At 28.0% G+C, this 26300-nt stretch overlaps 2 protein-coding genes across 8 annotated transcripts; one reads left to right on the plus strand and one right to left on the minus strand.

Annotated features, from left to right (window-relative positions):
* Positions 1-7143: 7143 nt before the first annotated feature.
* LOC129607521 (putative uncharacterized protein DDB_G0286901) lies at positions 7144-13351 on the plus strand. 5 transcript variants are annotated; one of them, XM_055518556.1, is made up of 9 exons: positions 7144-7281; positions 7673-7842; positions 9376-9440; positions 9524-10527; positions 10591-10793; positions 10934-12111; positions 12390-12493; positions 12790-12942; positions 13047-13351. In XM_055518556.1, the coding sequence occupies exons 2-9, from the start codon at positions 7699-7701 to the stop codon at positions 13181-13183; spliced, it is 2988 nt and encodes a 995-aa protein (XP_055374531.1). In that variant the 5' UTR covers positions 7144-7281; positions 7673-7698; the 3' UTR covers positions 13184-13351. The 5 variants fall into 5 exon arrangements, with proteins under 5 accessions (XP_055374531.1, XP_055374564.1, XP_055374556.1 ...); XM_055518589.1 differs by having other exon boundaries at positions 7165-7391; positions 7638-7842; XM_055518581.1 differs by having other exon boundaries at positions 7165-7391.
* Positions 13352-14730: 1379 nt separating this feature from the next.
* On the minus strand, positions 14731-24474 carry LOC129606064 (zinc finger FYVE domain-containing protein 9). Of its 3 annotated transcripts, XM_055516152.1 has the most exons (13): positions 24192-24474; positions 23386-23930; positions 22827-23300; positions 21615-22694; positions 21185-21229; positions 19430-21079; positions 19094-19321; positions 18479-18981; positions 18147-18420; positions 17815-18061; positions 17632-17752; positions 17392-17553; positions 14731-16789 (listed from the first exon to the last, which is right to left on the minus strand). In XM_055516152.1, exons 2-13 carry the CDS (start codon positions 23723-23725, stop codon positions 16631-16633), a joined length of 5283 nt encoding a protein of 1760 aa, XP_055372127.1. In that variant the 5' UTR covers positions 23726-23930; positions 24192-24474; the 3' UTR covers positions 14731-16630. The 3 variants fall into 3 exon arrangements, with proteins under 3 accessions (XP_055372127.1, XP_055372106.1, XP_055372116.1); XM_055516131.1 differs by having other exon boundaries at positions 19430-21229; XM_055516141.1 differs by having other exon boundaries at positions 14732-16789; positions 19430-21229; positions 22827-23237; positions 24192-24473.
* Between the last annotated feature and the right edge of the window lie 1826 nt (positions 24475-26300).

Below are 26300 nucleotides of genomic sequence, written 5' to 3' on the forward strand. Positions count from 1 at the left end.
TTGAAGTGCCTCTATCCTAACTTTCATCCTATTTATGTAATCGATTTCGTAAATTTTTTTCATCTTTTCTTCATTTGAGAATGTTAACATAAACAGCGGTAGAGGCACCATAATGTTTTTCCCATTTTCTTTTATTTTTTTAATTTTATTGGTTACATCTAAGATCTTGTAACCCCTAGAGCTTTGGTCTTCCTTTATATCTTCCGGTTTACAACTGGGGTGAAGACCTCTTACCATGATTTTTATTGGTCTGGCCTGCTTGTTTTCATAGGTATGCCATTCTAGTCCAGCTCCATTCATGGCTCTGGTAAGATTCCTGTAGTCCGTTTCGGATTTTACAATAAGCTTAAATTGATTGTTATTCATCATTTTAACCTTAAAATTGATGTCCTTATTTTTCAATGTTGACTCTATTTGATTATAGTCAACCACATTACTTATGACTACTGGAGGCGGCCTAGTTTTCCGTGACATCGCCTCGACTTTTAGAATCAGGAACATCCGCTTTCTCAGCCTTGATCGTCACCTGAACCACTTGCAGCGATGATTCCGCTTTTCGTTTTTTACTGGTCCAATCTGTTTCTCTGGCGAGTTCTTCCTCTTCTGTTGAGTAGGCGTCCACGATTGACCTCACCTGCTTTGCTTGTGGAGCAGCGTCTTTTTCTTTATGACTACTCCCATTAGACATATTGTTTGTAATTTGCCCATGTTTCTCTTTCTTTAGCTTCTCATTCTCAGCCCTCAGTTGAAGAACCTCGTTTTTCAAAGCCACACAGAGCTGTTCTAGTTGGCTAATCCTTTTATGTATGTCAGCATTCTGATCATCACTTTTTTTGGCTTGAGCTTTACTCATGTTTATATCTTTATTGGTCTGTGGAGCTTGAATGTTCGGTAGTCCACCTTCTATATTTTTATCCTTTTCTAAAATCCGCACATCAGGTGTAGGTGGTGAACGCCGGGTTTTCGAGTTCCTCCTGAACGGATCAATCAAATGCAATAAATGGCTCTCCCCAGAATCCGTAGAGCCGACCTCCGAAGAGGGTGGATTCTCCAACGTAGTTGAATTACCACCTGGGGTACTAAATCCTTTTGTTTTGTCCATTGCACAAATGACTAAATTCTGCATTTTATACCTACTGCCAGGATTCAAAAACTGCCGTCCCTCAGGAATCAGACGCTGACCAGGGAGCCGCCTATTCTAGGTCAAACTAATCTGGATTTACCGCCCGCGCGCTTCCTAACCAACGAAGATGAAGCAGCAACCCCAACGGGGAACAATCTACAGTGCATGAAGCTATGACAAAGTCAGGCAAAGAGCCGGGAGTAGCGCGTCGGGTGCAGTCACACAGACTACCCGGAGAAAAGAAAGGAGGCCAAAAGCATCAATCACGCCCTCACAAAGGGCCTATTCAGAACGGCGGCCGGCCTTCAGAAATCTGGAAAGGATCATAGTGGACAGGTACACGAGCGAGAAGGGGGTGGCTACTAAACGTCAATGCTCCACAGAGCGAACAAGTGACCGAAGTTGAAAAAAACCCAGGTAACCGAACAAACCTTCACGCGTCATAAGGCCGATCAATGAGATCCCGAAGGACCATCTAATCGTTGCAGTGGTAAACCATGTAAAAGATGATGGCAGGATCTCAGCAGAAAATTGGCGGAAGGTGGAAAGGAAATGTATGAAGGAAAAATCCAGGTCCATATCTTTCGTGCAGAGACCAAGGTTGGCACTAGGGATATGTCAAACTTGTGGCTTGTGCAGGTAACAGGCTCTTGGACTTATAAACAAAGACGATAGCGAGAATAGGAGAGATCTGGCCCGGCGCGAGATCGCGGTCGTTGCAAAGGATGATATCTCAACCAGACCTCGAGCTCGTGCCTGCATTTCAGCTGAGGCGTCGAATATGAATACAATCCTAGAGATAATCCAGCTAGGAAACTCAAACTTGCCAACCGACAATTGGAGGTTGGCTAAGCTTCAAGAAAAAAGGGCGAATACAAACAGGGCCTGATCATTCTGATCAAGGAATCGGTGGCTCCTCTGGAGAAGTAGAATTTCGCCGTTAATTATGACTTCTCTTTCATAGAACTAAACGGATACAAGGGGGGAGGGAACCTAGAGGCCGGAAGCCGACAAGGAGCCGGTCCCAGAACGGAAGCCAGCGGCCGACGAACATAAGTCGTCTGTCCAGACATCGCTTTCATCAGAAGCAGAATTACTAGATGGGCGGATCTAACAGGCGAAGATGTTATGCATCTTGATCTGAAGGGTGCCCCATTGGACCTGGACTTGAATGACGATGCAGAAAAAACGTTGGTGGAGGTTAACGAAAGCAGTAATGCTTCGAATAATCCAGATCAATCTCCACCACTCTAAAGAGACATCAGATGCGCTTCTTCTCCGTCTACAAAAGGGCGAAGATGACAAAGTCAGGGTCCAGCAACCTTAGCTTGCGTAGAGAGGATTCGAGGGCTCAGGACTGTAAACTACAGGCTGTTCTATAGCGACAGCGGTGGGAAGGTAAAATCGTGCATATTAATTAAAAATAATTTAAATGCTTTTCTGTAGCCTCTTTACAGCAATGAAGATTGGACTGCAGTCAGTCTTGATGGCAGTCAGTTGGTGACAGGATCTCCTAATGGGCCTCAGTATACCTGACCCATAATTTCCAGAGGATGTTTCAATCCAGTAATCTCAGGTACCTGGTAGAGAAGATACAGTCTCATTATTGCGAGCGATGCCAACGCACATCACTTCATCTGGGGGAGCTGGGATACCAACACGAGAGGTGAGTCACTTTTTGATTTTATCTTGAGTACTAACCTCACATTATGTAAAAGAGGCTTAGAGCCCACTTTCGTTACTAAAAATAGACAAGAGGTTATAGATATAACCATTGCCTCACAAATTATTGCTGGCTTGGTTATAAATCGGAAAGTATTCCTTTTATTACAAATCAGAAAGCAAGAGCATTCTTTTTCGGGCCATCACTATATAGAATTTGAATTCTTTGCTCTGCAGAATTCTCCCTTAACTTTTAGAAACCGCAAGCGGGCTGATTAGGCGAGGTTCCGAGATTCGTTAAGTGATCTCCTGGGGGCCGGGTCCCTTTGCGTCCTAGAGCGCCTGGTGACCTTAAAAGTTTGGTCTGCACACTCACTGGGACCATAAATTGTGGCTCTAGGGACCGTGTCCTTTAACTCACATAAGAGGCAAAAGGAAACCACAATGGTGGTCCGAAGGGTTAAACGCCATCCGTAAAATATGCAGAACTCAATTTAGCAGAGCGAAGTTCACCAGAATACCATTTGATTGTTGCGCTTACAAGGATGACCTCAGGAAGTACAAGAAGGAATTGAAGAGGGCTCAAAGGTCTTCCTGGAAGGACTTTCGCAGCAGGATTGGGGAGACTTCCGAGGCCTCCAGACTTGGAAGAGTTTTGGCAAGTGACCCAGTCGTGCCACATTACTTGATAGGTACTGGCAATTCTTGAACTCCGCCTCGGAGTCTCATTGGAGCTGCTGCTGGATGCACACTTTCCTGAGGTTGGAGAGGAGCGTGCTCTGGCTAGTCATTTTGGTGAGTTTTGTGCGGGGGCGCTGGTCATTGATAAGGGGAATCCTCTGGGTCATTCGCAGTTTTGATACATTCAAGTCGGCGGGTCTAAGACATAGTACCGGCAGAAGTACAGCGGAGGTCATCCTTCCTTGGCTTAAGATCATCTATGAGTGCTGTATGGACTTAACCTACATTCCAAAAACATGAAATGTTGCTACGGTGCTATGGAATGTTGCTACCTTACGTATCGTAAGGGCAGGAACGGAAACTGCTCTTTGGTACACTATATTGAAAGATCTCTAGACTGCAGAGAGCATACAATAGCTGCCTTCTTAGATTTTAAGGGTGCATTCAACAATGTTGGGTCGCGGGGTATCACTCGGGCGCTGCCCGGAATTTCAGTTCATGGCTCTCTGAGCGCTCTAATAGGCAATATGCTTTCAGGCAGAACCATCAGGGCTAGCTTTGCGGGCTCATGCATTGAGCGCCCCGTTAGCGGGGGCACCCCTCAAGGAGGTGTACTTTTTCCTCTCCTCTGGAGCTTGGTGATTAATCAATTACTGGTATGCATGGAGTAGGACGGCTACAAGGTGATAGTTTACGCTGACGACTTGACGGTGGCTGTGTCTTGGAAGCACCTTCATGCCCTAAATAAGCTCATGCAGAGAGTCCTGAGCCTAGTTTCTGAGTAGGTTGCCGACTGCGGGCTGACGATCAACCCGCAAAAAACGGAACTACTTATTTTCAGCAGGAGATACAAGATACCAAATAAAGCTCCGCCGATACGCCTGTAGTAGGGGTTCTGATGGGCCATTGTCTTATTGGCGAACATGCGAGGAGAATGAGCCACCCCGTAAACGACCTTTGTAGGAGCTGCTGCGACGAAGGAGAGAAGGCAGAAATTTCGGCCTCGCTGCGGGCTTAGCAGACTTAAGCGTTGGGGGTTTGAGCCTATTTTTAAGAAGCTCCCGTTAGTTCGGAAGAGGGGCGAGGGAAAAGAGATGCGACAATACCACAACGGGCCTAATTGGCATATGTGTATGCTTCGGGGGCTGCGACAACCTAACCTAACATAATGACTCTAAAACAGTATAATTTTTAACAAATTTTAATTAATATGATGGTTATTACTCACTAAAGTAGATGGTATGTAATTTATTCTAAAACAATATATTTTTTAAAAATTTTTTTGTATTCCTACTTCGCCCCTTCATTGAACTTACTAGGTAGGTGACGAGCCCACCGTAATATTTATTAAATAATTCACACTAATATTTTATTTTACTTACTGAATTCACCGGCATCGGCACGTCTTCATACACTTTTTTAGTGACCAAATCTTCACTCTATAAAGAGAAATATATTTTATTTCATCATTTCTAGGAAAACTGTTTCATCATTTCTGACAATTATATAAAAAAGTATAAAAGATCAATTTAAAATATTTGTCTGTATGCTATATTTTATCAAACGCAAACTCATTTTGCTTAAAAAAAATCCGGTCCTGGTAAAATTATGCTATCCGAAGTAATTTTTATTTAAAACAAAACAAAAATAAATGTTTTCTTTGCAAAATTAAAAACTTAATAAAATTACAAATAATGAATTAATCAATGCACTATTAAACAAATATTTATTGAAATGAATAATATTTACATGTATATGGTGTAAAAAAACAACAACTTGTTTTTACAAATGGGAACAACAATTTAGATCTACACAACTTTTTCATTTTCAACCGATTTTTTTCTTTCTTTCACTTTTTATATTTTTTATGAAATAATTCATAAATTATGAAAGTTTTTATAATATAATACTTTTTTTAACACTTACTATTAAATATTTTATGATTTTTTATTTACAATCTGCACTAATTTTATAAATAAAGTAACAAACTCTTTCCTGCTTACTTTTTATATAGCGGCGCATAATTTTCTAAAAAAAAAAAACGAAATTTGACATTTAATGTTAACTCCAGTTTGACAATGCTAGGAGCAAAGAAAGTGACTTACCCGAAGTTTTTGGCTTCATTACGTTTTTTTGCAAGATACAATTTTTTAAAAAGTGTAAGCGACATGCTCCCTCCTTTAGTATTTTTAATCCACTATTGGCAAGTTTGATATGAAATTTATGCTAAGTATCCCAAAAGTGCTGTTACTATGTTTTGTAATGTATTCTAACCTTTAAATTACAAAAAATCAAGGCCTGCTTTTTTTGTGAATACATTTGTAAAATTGCATTATGTAGTTTTGGCGAAATGACATTTCTGAAGACTCATTTTTTTTGTTGTTTTTTTTTGAAAAATTATGATTTTTGTCTATTTTTATTTTGAGTTATACGAAAACTTGACTAAAACCTAAAAATTTTTATACTAACATGAAATTTGAAGTTTTCTGAACTACATATCAAATTCCAACTCAAAATTTTAACTATAATTTTGATTAAATATATTTTCGACTTTTTCCGCATATTTTTGTACCGCCAGGTCAGACATATGTATATCTGAGAGAATTGAGAGCAAAAAATGATACAGTGAATAAAAACAAATTTGGTGCTATATTTTTTAATCTGAATACACGACTTAAAATAAAGTTAATCAAAATTTTATTAGATTTTAATTTAAGTTTGTAATAATTTGATTTTAAGTTTTATAATTATGAAAGTGCTTTTCAAATTTTATAATCGTTATAATAGGTGCGTCGCCTCAAGTTGTCCCCTATATAACAAACATAATTAAAAAATTATAAAGAAAATTGTATAAGTTCTAAAGTTTCTGATGCGGTAGTTTAGGTAATTTAGCGAATTAGCCTTACTAACAATGTGAAAATAATTCCTTATAAAACTATAATCACATACATACCTAAATTAATGTAGTATACACATGAAAAATATATATGTAGATATATATGTGATTATATTAGAAGTATGCATTTTGGAGTTATAAATGTAGATTTCCTCAAATTTGAAAAAAAAACATCAACTAAATACTTCGAAAAAACAAATTTGCACTATTTTTTTTCTTGTAGTGTAGCATTTATTAAAATCTTTAAAAAATGAACAGAGCTTGCACGGTTTTTTTTCTAAATAATTTTTTAATGTTTTAATAACACAAAACTTTAAGATTGTAAGAACTAGTAAAGTAGAAAAAGATTGAATTTTAACTTTTTCTAATAAAAGTTTGAAAAAAGTTGATCTTGTGTGAGATTTATGACGTTAAAAAGGGCCCTCTATAGATCGCATAAGAATACGTGTAAATTCATAAGCTGTTACCTATCCATTCTCTCTTAGGGTCCACGCCTGTATTTCCGTCAGCAGTGATTCCAACTAAAGTAATGCATTAATTTTCTTTTGTTTTCTTGTCATATTATGTATCAAAACTTTTATTATGTTGCTGAACGCCATTTTGATATTGACTGACTGTAATTTTATTTTTTCTATTTTCTTTTTTGTTTTTTATTTTAGTCGTCATGTAATAAAATTTACATGTTGAGAAGAATATTTAGAAACAAAAAAACAAAATAAAAAGAGAAACAAAAAAACTAAGAGTTAAAATAGACTTTAGCATAATTGTTTTTGCTTTTTTTTCATATTTTTATTACGATGTACAAAATGTGAAAATTAAAAAAAAAACTATATTACAAAAAGAATTTTTTACTGTTATTGAAAAAAATGAAATTTAATTAAATAATAGAAATTTTAATTTAAATATTATTTTTTGTAGTGTAAGAGAAACAAAAATAAGAATAAAAAAAACTTAACTTTAATATTAAAAAAATCAAAAGTAACAAGGACCTTAAAAAAAGTTTTTTTACCTACCCAACACCTACCATATGTATATAATTAAATACATATATTTTGCATGTTATAATGTATATACGTACATATGTAGATATATGCATTGTAACTTTGTTAAGCATATAATAAATTTAATATTATTGCATATGTTATTATAGGTATACATACATATATTATGTATGTATATAAATATTATAAATACGAATAATATAAGATTTGTCAATTTGTCATATTATATATACATACATACATATATATACATATGTACACATGTACATTTTAGAAAATTCTTAATTAAAAAAATTTTTTAAAACAAAGAGGACAAAAGATTCATAGAAGAAAAAATGACCATTAAACCTGTTATTAATCAAAAATCTAATGAAAAAAATAAAGATCATTCAAATGGTCATAACCAAGTTGATCAACAGGTATCAAATAATGGAAATAATTTAAGAAATTTAAATAACAATGTTGAAAGTTATTCACAGGTAAATAAATAAAAAATAATTGTATATTGTTGTACGTATATATCTACATACTTACAATATAAATATTATATACACATATATGTAACATATCAGCTACAAAATTCATAAATAGGTACATACTTATAGTATTTACATTACATATTTAATATAGTTGGCTAAATGTGCAGTAACCCCTATTTGCAAAATTGCAATCTTTTAAAATGTAAGAAAAGACTTTACTTAGTTAAAATATTAAGTAATTTTTTACTTAAACTATCTAAATATTTAAATAATAGATTCGGTTTTTAAATAAAACTAGACATTATTGTGGAAGCAATCTTTTAAGATTTTTAATTAAAATTTCATATTTTAATATCTACTTTCTTTATGAAATTGTTTTTAATTTTATAAATTTTTATATTTGCAAAATATAGAAGAGATCCAGGGTATTCTTTTCTTTGATAATAAATAATAATATGTATTATACTATATATGTGTTACAATAACAAAATGATAAAATAAATAGACAGATTACAATTGTACACTTCACATATGTATGTACATATCTATTGTATTGTATTTATATTATGAGAACTCTACCAATAAGAGCACATAAATATACAACTATGTAGGTACAATTATTTTAAATTCAGTCAAGTAAATTTTAAAATAACTTATTCTTTTAATAATAACTATTATAAGTACCATATATTGGGCCATTTTATTGCACAATATAAAAGAGACACAAAAAATTTGATGTGCCATACTACCATACGAGTACTACCATTTCATATTACAAAAGCTGGATTCATTGGTTCGTCGGTTTTGAGCTGAGCTATTTAAAATCAAACTATTTTTTCTCTTGATTGTTCATTGGTTCGTCTGAAAAAAGCTGATCGTTTTTTTTTTTTATAATGCATTAATTACCTTTTTGATAAGAATTATATGTAATTGCAATATGTACATAATTATATGTAAGTTCAGTATATGTATATAAATTTGACGTCTTAAAAAAACTTCCGCACTAAAGTTGAAGTTAATTCAATTTTTTAAGAAAGAGAAATAAAGCTGTACTAAAAATAAAATAATTGTCAAAAATCCAATTGTTCATGTATAACACATCAGCTCGTCGTTTAACTGACGAATCAATGAATCCAGCTTAACTAATGCCATGTATATTATCTATGTATGGAATTACAATATATAGATCTAAAAGGCATTATACGCACTAATAATGAAAAACTTGTCACAATAAACAAACGCACAAACTCTTGGAAAGAGTTAAAGAACCACACAAATCAAGAATAGCAAAACCGCTGAAAGAAAAAGTTTAACTTTTGTTCTGACTTTTTATTCAAGGCGTCCTGGACAATAAAAAAAATAGTTTTAAAATTTTTGTTCTACGTGAATAATCTATGTATACATAATTTTTGGTTTTAGTCAAATTTTATAGGATAGTACTTATGCATTATAATATAATATACAATTATATTACATTTTTAAAATAAAACTTTGATTTTTTTTATGTTTCTTCGGAAAAATTTATTAAAAAAGAATCCCCAAAGACGTAATGATGTTTTCGATGACAAATCAAGGCATAGAAGAAGTCCTCACAAAAGGTAAACAATAATTAAACAGCAATACCAATAAATTTGAATATAATATGTAAAAATACACTATAATATATAATATTTTATTTTAGCGGTGGAGGGCGTCAAAAGCGTAATAGTGAGCATAATATACATCATCACTGTACGAAACGCTCAAATGATAATCGCAAAATCGATATTAATAATATTCCAACAACAACACAACATCAGTATTTAAATCATCAAGTAATATCGGTTGCTCAACATCATGTTGCTGATAGAATGAGTCCACATTCGCTTTCTCCTGGACTTAATGCAACATCAACATCAGCAGTATGCTCTATAACAAAATCACCTAAACATAATAACCTTAATATCAATATCAATAATAATAACATTAATACCAATAACAACAATATTAATAATAATAATAATAATAATAATAGTAGTGGAAATACTATTATAAAAAATAATAATGCTAATAATAATTTAAATAATAATACAACAAATAATTCAAATTTAATTGTGCAACAATCAGTTGTAAATGGACAATCTATTGTAACATCAAAATGTCAATTATCACCAAGATCAAGTACAATATCAAATAATAACATTAATAATAATAATAATAATAACAAAAATAATAATAATAATAACAATAATAATAATAATAACCACTGTAATAATAATAACGATAATAATATACTAATTAAACAATTGGAAGATACATTAAATGGTTACAATAGTGGTGATGAATGGTTAGTGTCCAAAGAAAATTCATTAACAGTTGATGAATGGGTAAAACGTGATGAACAATTTGGAAAAGCAATGGAAAATCGTGGTCTTATTATTAAAGATGTGGAAGAAGATGGTGCTTGTTTATTTAGAGCAATATCGTTACAAATATATGGCGACCAAGAAATGCATGATTTCATAAGACAACAAACAATGGATTATATATATCAAAATAGTGAATATTTTGCACAATTTGTTACTGAAGACATTAATAACTATGTTAAAAGAAAACGTAATATTGACTCACATGGAAATCATATAGAAATACAAGCTATGTCAGAAATATACAATAGACCGGTTGAATTATACTGTTATCAAACAAGTAAATATCAATCACAAGATTAAAAATTTAATTTGTAAAAATAAAATATTTTTCGTTTTTTAGCTCCTACAAATATATTTAACTCAGAACAAATTAGCAATGGTCAGTATCCACTAAGGCTTTCATATCAACGAGGATCACATTATAATGCTATTATCGATCCTTATAATGCTTCTGTAGGTGTAGGTTTAGGTTTAGCTGGATATAAACCTGAATCACAGACACGAGAAGCAATACGTTTAAGCGAACAATTTGAAATTGAACAGGTTTTCATACGAAAAAATTTTTTTTTGGTTTTTTTTTTTTTTTTTTAAGAAATTTTAAAAGTTGTATAATTGGAGATGATTTTTAAATTTAAAATAAAATTTTTCTATAAGTATTTATTTGTTTTTTTTGTTTTTTTTAGACAATGTTTGAAGATAAATTAAAAACAACGGATTGGGAAGCAACTAACGAAGCATTACAAGAACAGGTTGCCCGCGAATCATATTTGCAATGGTGTCGGGAAAATATTGTAAGGAATCGAAATAATAAAAATGATAAACATAATAATAACAACAATAATAAAATTAATAACTCAACAATAACCGAAGATAATACATCAACAACATCTTGTACTGCTAGTTCAATATCTAGCACATCAACTAATTCAACAATTACATCAGCTGAAGCATTTAAAAGTACATTTATTAAACAGCAACTAAAAAACCAATCTACATCTGCAATTACATTTACCGAATCTTGTTATATTACATCAGTTAAAACTACAACAGCCTCAAAAAATAATTATAAAAATAATAATAGTGATAATAATCATAATAATGATAATAATAATATAGTTAGTGACATAAGTAATGATAATAATAATAATTATAATGATGATCGTAATAATAACCGTAACAATAATATTAAAAATGATAATAATGATAACATCAACATCAAAGATGTTAATATTATAAAAAATAACAAAAATAATGATAATAAGAATGATAATATTATTTTTGATGAAGGTGATAATGTCATTGATAGTATTAAAATTAGTCAAAACAATATTAACTGTAATAATATATTTATAAATAATAATAAGAATATTAATAGTAATAACAATATAAACAATGGTAACAATGATATTAATAAGGATGATAATAAGGATAATCAAAGTAATTTAAAAAGTTGTAATAAAAGTCATTTAAACAAAGTAGCAACAACAAGTAATCAAAATTATATGATAAAAACTTTTGAACATGAACTTAATTTAAATGACAATTGCTGTAATTCGTTATTTATTAGTCAATGCAAACATAATAAACATAATAATAACTATAATAATAATGATAATAACAGTAATGTATTATTGACTGAAAACAATTTATTTGAAAATAATTCTCAAGTAGATAATTCAGCAGGTGAACATTGTGATAGTGATGATACTGATATGAGTAGTACAAGTTCAATTGATCCTAACTCAGAAATGCTTTATATAAATTCGAAAAAGAATAATTTTAAAAACAATAGAATGACAGAAAATGGAAGTGAAAGAAAAAAGATGAGAAAATTAAAAAGAAAATTCAGAGAAAACATGTGGTAAATATTGTTTAAAAAAAAAATTAATTTTTGAACTAAATTCAATTGGATTTTTGAATAAATTTTCGCTGTTTCGTAGTTTTTAAACTTGCTTATATTTTCATAAAATAATATGATTACATTAAATTTAAAATTTTTTGGATTGTAGATCTTTTTTTGTTGTTCATGAAATTTTAAAATTGCAAAATCATTTGCACGAAATTAGCGAGACGTTGTTTAAACTCCAAAATAAATAAAATTAATTATTTTCATATATGTTTTTTTATTATTATTTTAAGGTCAACTAATCAATATAAAATAACTTCTGGAAATAATACGCAAAGCAGCAGCCCTTCAAAAAAGATCAAAATTGATGAAACACAGTCGAAAATATTTAAAATATGTAAATATTTTTGTTGTACATATAAAAAAACAGACCATAAAACTAAATCATGCATATTTTCATTTATTGAAATTAATTTTAATATTTAAGAAACTACTTTGATTTAACAGAATTAGTTATTTAAAGCATGTTTTATAAAAATTTGGAAAGCAAAAATTATTACAGTATTTTAAAACTTTTTTTTGTAAATAAAATTTAAATGCATTATAAACTAAAACTAATTCTGCGTAATTTAGTACAGAAAATATAACAAATTACTATTTCTATTTTAATAAGCTTTGTATATTCTTAATTAGGTGGAATACAACAACAACAGCTACAACAGCAGCAGCATCAAAAAAATGAATTTATTGCGAAACAACCGAGCACATCAAAACCAAATGGAACTGAAGAAAAATCAATATCATCATTTTATAAATCTCTAATCGAATCATCATATACAGATGACGGTAATGAAAAGCTTTTTTGATATGAAAACTTAAGACAGAAAAAAATTTCATTGATTATTTTTTTATTCAAATCATAATAATTTGATTTTTTTTATTATTTTTAGGCTTAGGACAATTAACTGAAAATGAAATGATACAGAAAGCTATAAAAATGTCCAGAATTGATTATTTTGAAGATCAAAAGTTACGATATGGATATTATCAAGTACAGCATCAAGATAACGATGATGATTCAAATTAATTTGAATTTAAATTTACACTAATTTAATTATAATATTATTAATATTATATATAATTATAATTATTTTATTTAAAAAAAAATTTAATATTTACCAAAATGAACTTGAAAAATGTAATAAAAAAATGAAATGAATAAAAGTCTAATGTATTCAAAATTTTTAGAAAAAAAAATTGAAATGCTGCTTTAATTTTTCAATACTAAATATAACTTGTGGCAAAGTGGAATATTTTTTTCTATATTTCAAACGTATAAATAAAGTTGTGATGTGAAATTTACTTTAAAATAATCTTAAAAACCAGCTAGCTTTTTGATATTTTTTTTTTAATTAATAAACAAATAATTGCATTATAAAAAAAATGGATCAATACTCATTTCACCAACACGAAAATGAATCAACATTCGTAATGAATCGTTGTTCATAATGAATCATTATTCTTAATGAATCATTCAGCCCCATCATGAATTTCGTTCATGCTCTAAATATTCATTCGTAATAAAAATAACCCACAAAAGCATAAGGAAGGAATGATAACACGTAACAAGAAATTTAAAGATTGTTTTACGAAATTTTAAGTTTTGAATTTTTTTGAGTTTATTTTACTGTAAAACAGCTACCATAAAAGGAAAAGGATTTATATGTGCTAAAATTTTTTTTTTTACACTTTTCAATAAAATTGAAAAACTAAAAAAACTGAACAATTTTTATACAAAAGGGTATTTTAAAAAATATTGTTTAAAATGTGCTTTTTTATGAAGGTTCTTTTCTCAAACAGCAACAAAAAAATAAATAAACATTTGATAATTGAAATAAAATACAGACACTCCGAAAAATTATGTTGCCATTGCAGATTCATAATCTTGACGAAAAGAATTTGTCATAACTTAAAAGGCTACGTCATGCCTAAGTTCGTTCCTAATGAATCGCTATTCTTAATGAATCATTATTCTTAATGAATCCATTATTCCTAATAAATCACAGTTCATTATAGAAAACAGAATGGCTTTCTTGTCTTAACACAAAAATTATTTCATACTCTTATATTTGTATAAATTGTTTCTTCATTCAAACACAATGGTTTTTTTATAAAATAAAATAAATGAAAACACGATTTTCATGTGTTCTTAAATTTTATTTTAATAGTTTATTGTCAGTATAGACATAAATGTTTATGCAAGTGTACATATATTTAAAAAAAAGAAAAAAAAATACACACATATATAAAAATATCTACGTGTATATAGTTATATTTTTGATTATTTAAAATACAATGATTCATATCTACAATATTTTTTATTTTTGTTTCAATAGTATAGTTTCTTACAAATTTTTATTAATATTTTTATTAAAATCATTAATATTGTAATGATTAAAATATTACATTCACAATAAATACATAAGCTAAATGCAAATCTAATGTAAAATAACCATATAATTCTGTTAGAGAATTGTGCATAAATTTTATCAAATACATATTTAAATATTAAAGTTTATTAATATTAATGTGAAACATGCACAATTTATGGATGAAAAATAGAAAATTTTTAATAAACTAGATTTAACTTGTCAAAAATAAAATACATATTCTTCATACATTAGTTTCACAGATTCGTTTAAAAACTATAAAAATCGCTATAGAAAATAAAATCAAAAATTTCATAAATTTTCATAAAATTAAAAAAATTAACCTTGAATTTTTTAAATACATATTTAATATAACATTAGTAAATAACATTTGTGAAAATTTTTATAAATATTTAACACATCTAATAACAATACCTGAAAAACGTTCAAATAAACAATGAAAAGTCTAAAACATTGCAACGAGTCCGATAGATAAAAATAGACTAGATATTAAATTGGAATCAATTATGCAACAAATTGCATACTATATAGGTATTTAAATGTAGTTAGGGAAACACTAGAGCTACGAGTAATACGTGTAACATTTGGTTTATACCGAATTTGAAAAGTGTTGTTGAAAATATCTTTCGTTTATTTATTTATTTTTTTTAAATTTTTGTTTAAAAATTTTATTCTGAATCTATAAATTATTTCATTCTTTCTTTACAATATAAACTGAAAATTAGGTTTGGTATAATAAAAGTTATTTTAAAATATGTATTTATTGCAAAATTCCAGATTTTGTTAAGAAGATTACGATTTTCCCAAGCAAAAGATATCTTGTAACTTTTTAAAAGAAATATTTCATATAATTAAATGAAATTTAATTTATACGATTCGAACCTTAATAAATTTTAAAGTGTCGCGACTTTTTATTATTGCAATTGAACATAAAAATTATTAGCTAGATATACCCAGTTAAATGACGTAGAATGAAAAAAATCAAATAAGTACATAGGTATTTTTAAATTATTACTTTTCAAAACTATATAAGAAACTTAAAATTTTGTATTTGTTATTTTTCTTTAATTTCTTGCAATTAATATAATATAATAAACTAAAATATGAAGTTGTCACATCATTTATTTAACAAAATTACACATGCAAGATGTTTTACCATTCAACATTTTAAATATTTAATCGTAAGGCCAAAAACAATGCGAAATGTGCGAATATCTATCGTATGGAAGATACAAACTGCTAGGGTATATGTTTTATTAAACTTATATTTTTGCCAAAAAAGACTGATTTTGGTAGAATTGTATTTTTAAATTATACATCTTTAACAAAGTTTTTTTTGCTTCAAATAAATAAAAAGTCTGTGTAACACTGCAGGGGGACTTAGCTTATGAATTGAACAAAAATGTAAACAAATAAACACGTTTTGTATTTTACTTCGCCTAAGATTCAAATTTAAGAAATTAATATAACTGCAAAAAAAAATTTGTTATAAATTGCAAAACAGCGTAGCATACAAAATTTATATCATGCATTATATACTCACTACTACACAATTAAATTTGTATTATATTACTTAATTGTATTCTTTAATTTGAATTTCCATTATTTAATATCACGCATATTTTCTGCTATTCATCATCATTTTATGTGATTAAAAAATGATTAAAAAAAGCTAAATAACTAGAAATAAGCAATACTTTAATTACAAAATAATGTTTAAATTTTATCCCGATGCGTTTTTATTTTTATCAATAGTACAATACTTATAATGTTATAGGTTTTTCTTTTTTTTTACACATTAAGTATAGGAAAATTTTTATTTTTTATATACATATTTATATATATAAGAATTTTTAATATTAACAGATTTTCTTAATACATAGTAGTTATATGCAATATTTATTTTCAAATTACTTTTTTAAAAATTATAATTTAAATAACACACACCGTCATCAATTTGAAAAATAATCTATGATATTTTAAAATTTTTCAATAGTTTCTAATTAACATAATTTTTTTTTGCTTTTAGTTTTTTTATATAATTTTGTTTGGAAAATATGAAGAAAAATCTCTTATCTTTTTTGTTATTTATAAAGTATATGAAATATTAATTCAAGTATAATAGGGTTATTTATTTCATACAGAGTTGCTTGCTTATGAAGTATGGGAATTAATTCATTATCCAATGCATTCATATATAATGGAGCCAATTTAAAATTTTTGCTGCCAGCTTCATAGCAAACCTAAAAAAATTTATAATTGAAATATGAATAAAAAATTTATTTATTTGGATGCATAACAATATATTTGTATTTACATAAAAAAATTAGAATAAGAAAAGGATAAAGCTTTTGAAAGTCAAAACCCAACTTAAGACCTCGATGTTTTATTTAAAAATTCGAGCTGGACCCTATTGCACCAACCACTTTCACTTTTGCTTTTTAACGTTTCAAAGAAGTACTTTTTTTATTAGTACAGTTTTGACTCTTGGTACAGCAGAACTTTAAATTAGCTTTTTAATTAATTGATTAAAAAAAAGGTTAAAAGTGGTTGGAGCAATAAAATCTACATCTATTTTACTAATTTATCCTCAAAACTATCAAAAAATATTAAAAGTGAATTTAAATTTTGATAAATATTGTTAGTCTGCAAATAGTCATAATGTAATATATTTACACTGAAGCGAAAATAAAAAGAAAAATTAAGATTAATATACAAATGGTAGAAAAAATAATTACGACACCTAATTAAAATTAAAGAGTGAAAATAGGTACTGTACATTTGTATAGGTATATACTATATTTATATTTCTAATCTTAACTATCTGATTTTTGCTTTTTCATACATTATCTTGATGAAGCGTAACTCTCAATGCAATTTTAATACACCCACTAGCTTCCAATAAATCTAGTAAGGGTACTAATGCAGTTGATGCACTTCTCGCAATTTGTTCAGATATTTTTGAAATATCAATCGGTACTTTACCAGGTATAGGCTCCTCTTTAACCTAAAAAAAAAAACCAAATATAAATATAAAATAAATAATTATTTATCAAAAATAAATTAATTTTTATTCTGTCATTACCTGAATAAGAAAAACTTCAGTCCAACGTATAATAAAATTTGAATTAGAATAATTTAAACCAGAATGAACACGAATACTTGAAATACCATCCAATTTTTTATCATCAATTGGTGAAGTGACTCTATAATGTAACACAAAAAATTTAAAAATTTAAAAAAAATTCTGAAAACAAAATCTTCTAACCCCATATTAAATTCAGTGTCATCATCAACCCATTGTATAGAAACCGTTTCGGTTTGTGATTCATCAACATCAATTGGACCACATCTTATATCAATATCTTGCATACTTTTTAAATTTTTATTTATTAACTGCATTTTTTGTGGAAGAATATGTACCATTAAACCATCTTCAATAATACTACATTTACCAGATAATCCACTATTACTTTTTAAAGCTCCATTAAGTACAATGAAACTAGCACCAGTAACTATAAAAAAACATAATTTGTATAAGTTTTTATTTCCAACATGCACTTTGTTTTTTGAGTATTTTAAAAAAAATATACATTTTACCTCTTCGGGGTTGTCCTTGTATATTAATAGCTTGTGTTGAATATGTGTGTGAGTCTGGACAATCAGATTCTAAATTTTGTATACAAACTAAATGACCATCTGCACATTTCGAAAAATTTCCACCTAGTGCCAAAATGTAATCACTTGAATTATTTAATGCTTTTAAAATTTGATCATGACGATTTTTTGGTATTAAAACGCTGGTTTTACGATCTTCCATATGTATAAACATTCCTTTAATAAATGGTATTGTATATGAATAGTTCCGAAAATCCTTTAAAAATAGAAGTAACAATCAATAAAAATATTTTTTAAAATGAAGACAAACGTACAGCTAAATAATTAATAAATGTTTGAGCAATTTCTGCATAAACTGAATTTCGTCCTCTAATTGACAAATGTGGGCTTGGATAATAACGATATTGTGCACCCAAACGTAGCATTAATCTTAGAGGAAAAATTTTTGCCCATGGTATTTCCCATCTATGTATCAAAATACCAATTAGAAATGGTGGATCGGGTAATTGTATTTCTTGTAAACATTGAAATGTTGCACGTATATATAAAAAACCGCCATTTGTTGTTGTTGATTGTACAGTTTTCGTTGTTCCTATATTACACAAAAAATTTTGTTGATTTGATATTGTATATCCTAATTCCGTTATTGGATGTCCTTTATCAGCATTACGATATATTTCATTTAAATGAATGAATATGTCTTTTGGTATTAAATTACTATTATCATATTCTAATAAAATTATTATTTCATCTTGTCCAACATGATGCATCCCATTTGTTGTAAAATTTATAACTGTTTTATTAACGCAGCATTTCACTAAAAAATAAAAAAAAAACTTATTAACATGTTACAATTCTTAACATGTTTTATCGCCTTTTGAATAGAGCATAATTTTTAAAAAAAAATAGTTAATAATAAAAATACTTACATTTAACAATTTTAACATAGACATAAAAATTACGTTGTACTGCGAATTTTACACACTCCTTTTGTAGTCGCTCAATTAAACTGTTATTATTAGCAACTTCAATATAATCATACTCATATGTTTTCGCAATTTTTTCATATATTGGTGGTAATGCATTCACTTCTTTCGGTATGTATGAATTATTTTCATCGCACTGTGGTAATATTTTTCGTGATATCCGTAGATTAGCTATATTAAGATAAAAAAAAAAAAAAACATTTTTTAAATTTTAATTATTAAAATAGAAAACTAGTGTAATTGTAAATAGCAACAAAATTTCACAAATTAAAATTTTACCAGGCTGTATATATTCTTTTTCGTTCAAACTCTTTTTATTTATACTAGTTTGCAAATTGCTACTTCCTCCACCGCCACTTTTCTCTAACCAACTGTTATCTAAATCAGCTAAATCACATCCAGGTCGTATACCATCACTGAATATAACATTTTTATCTTTTCGACCCTTTGATAGAGTACCCTCCCGTTTTAATACGCCAACTGGGACCATAACTGATATTGGTTTATTATTAAAACGGTTTTTTTTAACTTGTTCATGTGGTGGAATTGTTGAACAATATTCCATTGGATTATTTGGGTTTGGAGACCTCGTTAAAATGTTAGCAGAATTATTTCTTTGTACATTTATATCATTAATATTAATTGCATTCTGTACATTATTGTCATTTGATATAACACCACCAACAGCACCTAATTCTGATATTGTATCATTTGATTGCTTATCACCACTGTCATCAATATTGTTTTCAGTATTATTTATTATTAAATGACATCTAACACACACTCTTACTTCATTATCATTACCTAAAAATTTAAGTTTTGCTTTTTGAGAACAACATAAAGAACATAAAACATGCCCACATGCTCTACAATGATGACGACGTTTAATTAAAGAAAATTTTAGTTTACATTGCATACAAAATGATGCTTCGCAATCTGGTATCCAAAATGGTGGAACTTTGCCAATTTGATTTTTTCTTTTCGTTGAATTTGATAATGATGATGGTGATGGTGTTTTTAAAGAAGATTTCGTTGTCATCTGTGTTGTTGTTGTTGCTGTGGAATTTTGCATATCTTGTTCTATTGGTAATTCCAATTCATTATCATTTTTAAAATTTATGTTATCAGAAGAAATATTTTGCAAAATATCTTCTGAACTTTCTATTATGTTGCTTAAATCATTATAATTCTCTTCATTTTTCTCTAACTGATTTGAAATTTTACTTGGTGATACTGTTGTTGGTGATATGCCTTGTGTTAAATTAGATAAAGTTGAATTTAAATTTGTTATAACAGATGCTGGTGGAGTTTGTCCAGCCGTTCCATCTATATCTAATACATCAAGTCTACTGACTGTTGATTCTAATGTAGGAGAATTTTTCGATAAACCAGTTGAATTTGTTATATGTAAATTTAATATTCTTGGTCTACGAGAATTTTGCGTCAATATATCCTTTTTTGATACATTAGTTTCAGAATTTTCCAATTCTACTTGTTGAATATTATTTTTTTCAATTATTGACAACTGGGTATCATTAATAATAGAATTTTGTAGTAAATCTACTACTATATTATCACATTCTTGTTTCAATTTTAAATTATTATTATCATTATCTTCGTTTATTCTGTTACTTTTATTATTGTTGTTATTATTTTTATATACATTATATTGTCCAGCACCACTGCTAATTATTTCATTATCATTTATACCTAAGTCGTTTTGTAATTGTAAATCAGCGAATTCAATTGTTGAAGCTTGTGAAAAACTATCCGCATTTTGTAAATTTATATCGTCATCAATAGATTTTGAATTAACTTTGATATCATCAGCACTGTCATACTCTTGCGTTAAATGATTTGATTCATCTTTATAAGATGATGGCGGATTGTTTTGACAATTTTTTGGGGTTTCAAATGAATCCTCGATATCTGTTTTGGAAGCATTAATTTTATTATTTAAACAAACATTAATCTTTAGATTTGACTCATTATTCTTTTTATCGTTATTTTCTTCTTTATACGAAAGTTCATTACCTGCTTCTTGAGAATCTGTTATTTCGTTTTTTCGAATTAATTTTTCTAGAAAAAAGAAAAACATAAAATATAATATTCATATATGTGATAGGAACCTTGAATCGTTCCATAATTGCAAACAATATTTAAGTGTAAAAGCACTATTACCATGACCAAAATTTAATTTTTTTTTATTATTAAAGAAAAATAAACTGTTACACATGACAAGATAAATTCGTTCTGTAGGATTTAATTGTGAAAATTCTAATTCTTCTAACAAACAATCAGAGTTTGTTTAAACGCTTATAAATAAGGTACAATTCTTAATATTGATGACAAATAGTTTTTTTTTCTGGAAGTAGAGCACTGGAACTTCATTAAAGGTTCTAACACAATTTTATTAATTTAAAAATGGATGCATAATAGTTTGAACAATTATGTACATACATACCTTTATTGAATGCACTATTCTGTAACTCATTGTCAATGTCTTGTAACATGCTATCTAATTCAGTATCTGAAATTTCGTCCATTGTTGAACCGAATGTAATCGGAAGATTATAATTATGTTTTTGTGATAAATTATTATCCTTGTACTCATCATTTTTTTGCATAATAGAATTGATTTCCAATTGATTTTCTTCAGTCAAACTACAATCTTTTTTATTAACAATATCATTTGAAAATGATTCAATAATATTTTCATTCATGTACAAATTATTATCTTTAATTTTATCACCTATATCACAATTTTTATTTAATTCAACTTCTTTAGATTCATTACTAATAACATCATCATCGTTAACTTGTATTTTATCATTTTTTAATTTAACTTTATGAATTGATGGTGATGCATTATTTATTTTAACATTTGATAGATTCGAATTTAATTTTACTGAGCATTTGCTTTGTTCGTCTTGCTCTTGTAACTCAGACTGAATTGATGAGAATGAATTTTCAATATACAAACTTGATGATATTGATGATAAACCAACTAAGTCAATGCTATTTTGACAATTACTGTCTTCTAAAATTTCATCTTCTTCAGCGCTAGTTGTTTTAGAAATATTTACATTAGATTTGTTTTTTTTGGCTGTCAATATTGAGGCTAAATTATCTTTTGCTGGATTCCTTTGTAAAATCTCTTCTGATTTATTATAAAAATTATTTGATTGTATTGATGATATATCACCATCACCATCATATTCATTCAATTCATTTAAATCATTCTCAACTATACAATCAGTAGAAGATGGTGAACGCGGAGATGGACCAGATGAAAAAGATGAAGGAGACGATGTTGTTATTGAACTAGATGAAGTAAGACCGTCAACACTGTCATCATCTTCCAGCATTTTTCCTAGAAAATATTCACTAGCAAACTTTTCCGTTTCATCTTGTTGTAAATCGGATATATCAGATTTAATATCAGTTTCTGATTCCGATTTAGAAATTGCATCATTCGGGGATTTTTTTTCATGATCTATTGCTTTAAAATTTTTTGACTGAGGCACACTGTTAATGTTAGTATCTACAAAATAAATAAAAAAGTATACAAAATGTATTTAAAAATTATTTCGGTTTAAATTAGTGAATACAGGAAATTAATTTTCATTATGAGTTACAATTAATAAACATTTTAAAATGGAAATATTAGACTTACCAATGTTATTTTGATTATTTGATGAATTTTGATCATGATTTTTTAAGTTTTCCTCAGTTGTTTTAATTTTATTTATGTCAACACATAAACTCTCAACATCTCTACGATATTCATCTAAACTATTAAATACTTGCGAAACAGCTATAATACGATTATTTCCATTATTCTTACGTGATCGTTCATTGACTGTGAAACCTGTACCGACGGTATTACGTGTAATAGTATTATGACTACCACCACCACCACCAGTCCCTCCTCTTCCTTCTCCTTCAGTACTTGATAAAGAATCAAATGAATTATTACTGCATACTGTTGTTATAATATCCATTGAATTCCAATTTGAATAACTTGTTGTTATCCCAGCTACTTTTTCTAACTTAGCATTCTGCTGCAGTTCTGTTTTTTGTCCACCTACAAAATCAGTAGAAATATTTATAGGGTGTCCATCAGTGACATTAAGAAAATGATTTGAAACTTCAAATAAATAAAAAAGTATAAAATAAAATATTTTAGAAGAATGTTTAATTAATTAAAATAAGAAAAAAAATGAGTCTCTTACGATTTTGATTTATCCCTGAAGAACTAAAATAAATATTACCCACTGTTGTTGTTGTTGTTGCAGATGAAGTTGATGATGACGATGATATCGATGGAACAATATTAAATACATTATCAATTTCATTGGAGGTTTGCAATTTTATATTATTATCTATATTCAAATTGGATGATTCCCCCCTCAAGGTTTGGGGTGGTATTTTATTAATTGTTTTATTTTCAATATTATCAATACTTTTTGAAACTGAATCATTTTTGTCAGAGTTTTGTAATGTTTTTATAAATACATTATTCTCATCAAGCTCAAGATCATCCAAAACTTTATCGATATCGACTAAATCCATTATAATTAATTTTGGTTTCTGTTTTTTTTATTTTATTCTGACTTTTTGTATCTTCAGTTGAATTTATATGAATAAACATTCATTTTTAGTGTAAAATAAACAAATCAAAGGTTTTCTGTTCTGTCCTTATTTTACATTTTCTTGTTTCGTTTTTTTATGACTCGAATGTATGTAAAATGTCGAAAATTTAGTTATTTTTAAGTTGCTGACAATAAAACAAAAGAAAAAACAAATAATTTAAGCATTTAACAAAACGGGCTTAATAATATCATTCATAAAAACTAATTAAGATAGTTTCCACAATAATGAAAATTCATTTTTTAAAATTTTCTTATCTATGCAAAAAAAAAAATAAAAAGATCAAAATAATGAAATTTTACTTATTATTATATATTTTGTGTGCATGTATTTTTTAAATTTAGAAAAATTGGACATATTGAATAACGATAAAACAAAAAAAAATTACTTTTTCCTTTTCTAGTTTTGTTTTTTCTACCAAATTTCCTCTAATTGATTGCCATTTAAATGAGTTATAGTTGCTGCTAGGTAAAAATTGACTTATAAAATACTTTTCTGTTCAACTTTTGTTATTAAACGAAAAATACAAAAATCTCATTTAAAATATCTTTTAGGTTTTTAAAAAGGTTTACAATGCTAAATTTATTACAATGCTAATGTTTATTTTTTTCGTATTTTCACATAGTTACTTCTTTAGTTTGAAAACTTCATCAAAATTTTTTTTTCTTTTTATTTAAAAAAAAAACTTGACAATTAATAAAAACAAATTTTCAGATGACTTTTACAATTTATTAAAAATGTATGTTCCCATATGTGAATAGATATATATATGTATTGTGCATATTGTTTTATTAAATATGCATGCGTAGAGCGAGCCATAGACGTATTAAATAAATAGACCGACAATAGCATAGATATATGTTACTAGATTTTAAGACTATGAGAAGAGTTTATCTTTCCTTTTCTCTCTAAAATAAATTTTTATTAATGTGGTTATTAATTATTGTAGTTCGCCAATCGAATGTCATTGTTTTGAATTCGCCCAAATCGTTCGAATTCGCCTAAATGGTGTTGAATGTTCAATTAAACGTACGTAAGTGGTAGTTTTGAGTTTGAAAACTTATTAAAAATCTGTACGCATTGTGTAGATGCATATTGAATAAAATTATAATAGGTCTGTCTCGGATAAAACTTGAAAAAACTTTAAAAAGAGAAAGAATGACAAAACTGAAGAACAATTTTTCTTCAAAAAGTTTACTTTTGAACATAAATTCAAAAAGTAAAGTTGACATAAAATCTTAGTTTTGTTAGGGGCCCTATGTATACATTGTATCATACATACGTAAAAAAGCAGAAATTATATAAAATCTGAATAAGGTAAAAGTAAGGAATAAATTATACACTTTAGAATGTAAAGAATACACGAGGATAGATATGTAGGTAGTTTGGATCTCTATCTTTAAAAACCTACAAATACATGCCACCTTTAAAAAAAATAGTAAAAAAAGTGTTACATTATGATAAACTCGAATCAAAGATGTTCTAAAATGAGCATTAATAATTAGTTCATTTTTAACATATATTATGTACATGCAATTTTAGTTTCTTTAGCTTTTCTTTACATAAATTAATTCATTTCTAACTCAAGCAAAAAGGGAAAATTAGAGAATATTAATGTTTGTTTATTTTTTTGTGTAATTAAATTAGTTTATTGCTCTTAAATATGAAATATCTAATTATATTAATATTGATATGTACATACAATTATACAAAATATGAAATTTATTATTAACTACATTAATATCACTCATTTCATTAATATATGAAAGAGAAAAAATTAATACATACCTATGATCTTATGATATCAAATTTTTCATTTGCAATTTTTTTAGCACTTTTCCAAAAAAATTTTTGAAAAAAGTGCTTATTAATTTCACTCTATCCGTCCGTCCGTCTGTCCGTGTGCCTCTTTACAAAACTTTTACACTCTATACGTACATAGATCTTTACTAGAAACTACTTTTCGTAGAACATAATTTTTACCTATCTCTCCCTCTCTAAAAGTTATACCCCCCCAAAACCTTAAAAATGCCATTTTTCAACTATTTACTGTAGTATAACCATATGCATTTTTTAAATTTTTCAAACGCAGAAATATATTGGCTGGCTTCCTCTATCGCGGCATACTATACTTGAGTTTTAAAAAAACAAAATGGCCGCTAAAATGTACCGTTACCTAAAGTCAGTTTGTTTTTCAAATTTTTGATCACGTTTTTCTTCAACACCCTACGTTGTAGGAGCCTGAAATTTTTACATCTGTTAGATACTAATAAATAGTTCATTTCGTTTGAAGAAAATTTTTTTCCACCTCCACCTATGAAGTTATCGCTTCTTGAAATTTGTAAAATTTGAGTTTTTGACATCTTATATTTGCGAAACCGCAACTTTTTCAAATTTCTATAAATGCAAAAAGCTAACGGTAAATTTCATGACAAAATATAATTATTTTTCTTAACTCACAAAATTAACCCTTAAAATGTTATCCCTCTTTATATTA

This window comes from Condylostylus longicornis, unplaced genomic scaffold, assembly GCF_029603195.1.
Source record: "Condylostylus longicornis isolate FDR11 unplaced genomic scaffold, ASM2960319v2 ptg000003l, whole genome shotgun sequence".
NCBI classification, from domain to species: Eukaryota; Metazoa; Arthropoda; class Insecta; order Diptera; family Dolichopodidae; genus Condylostylus; species Condylostylus longicornis.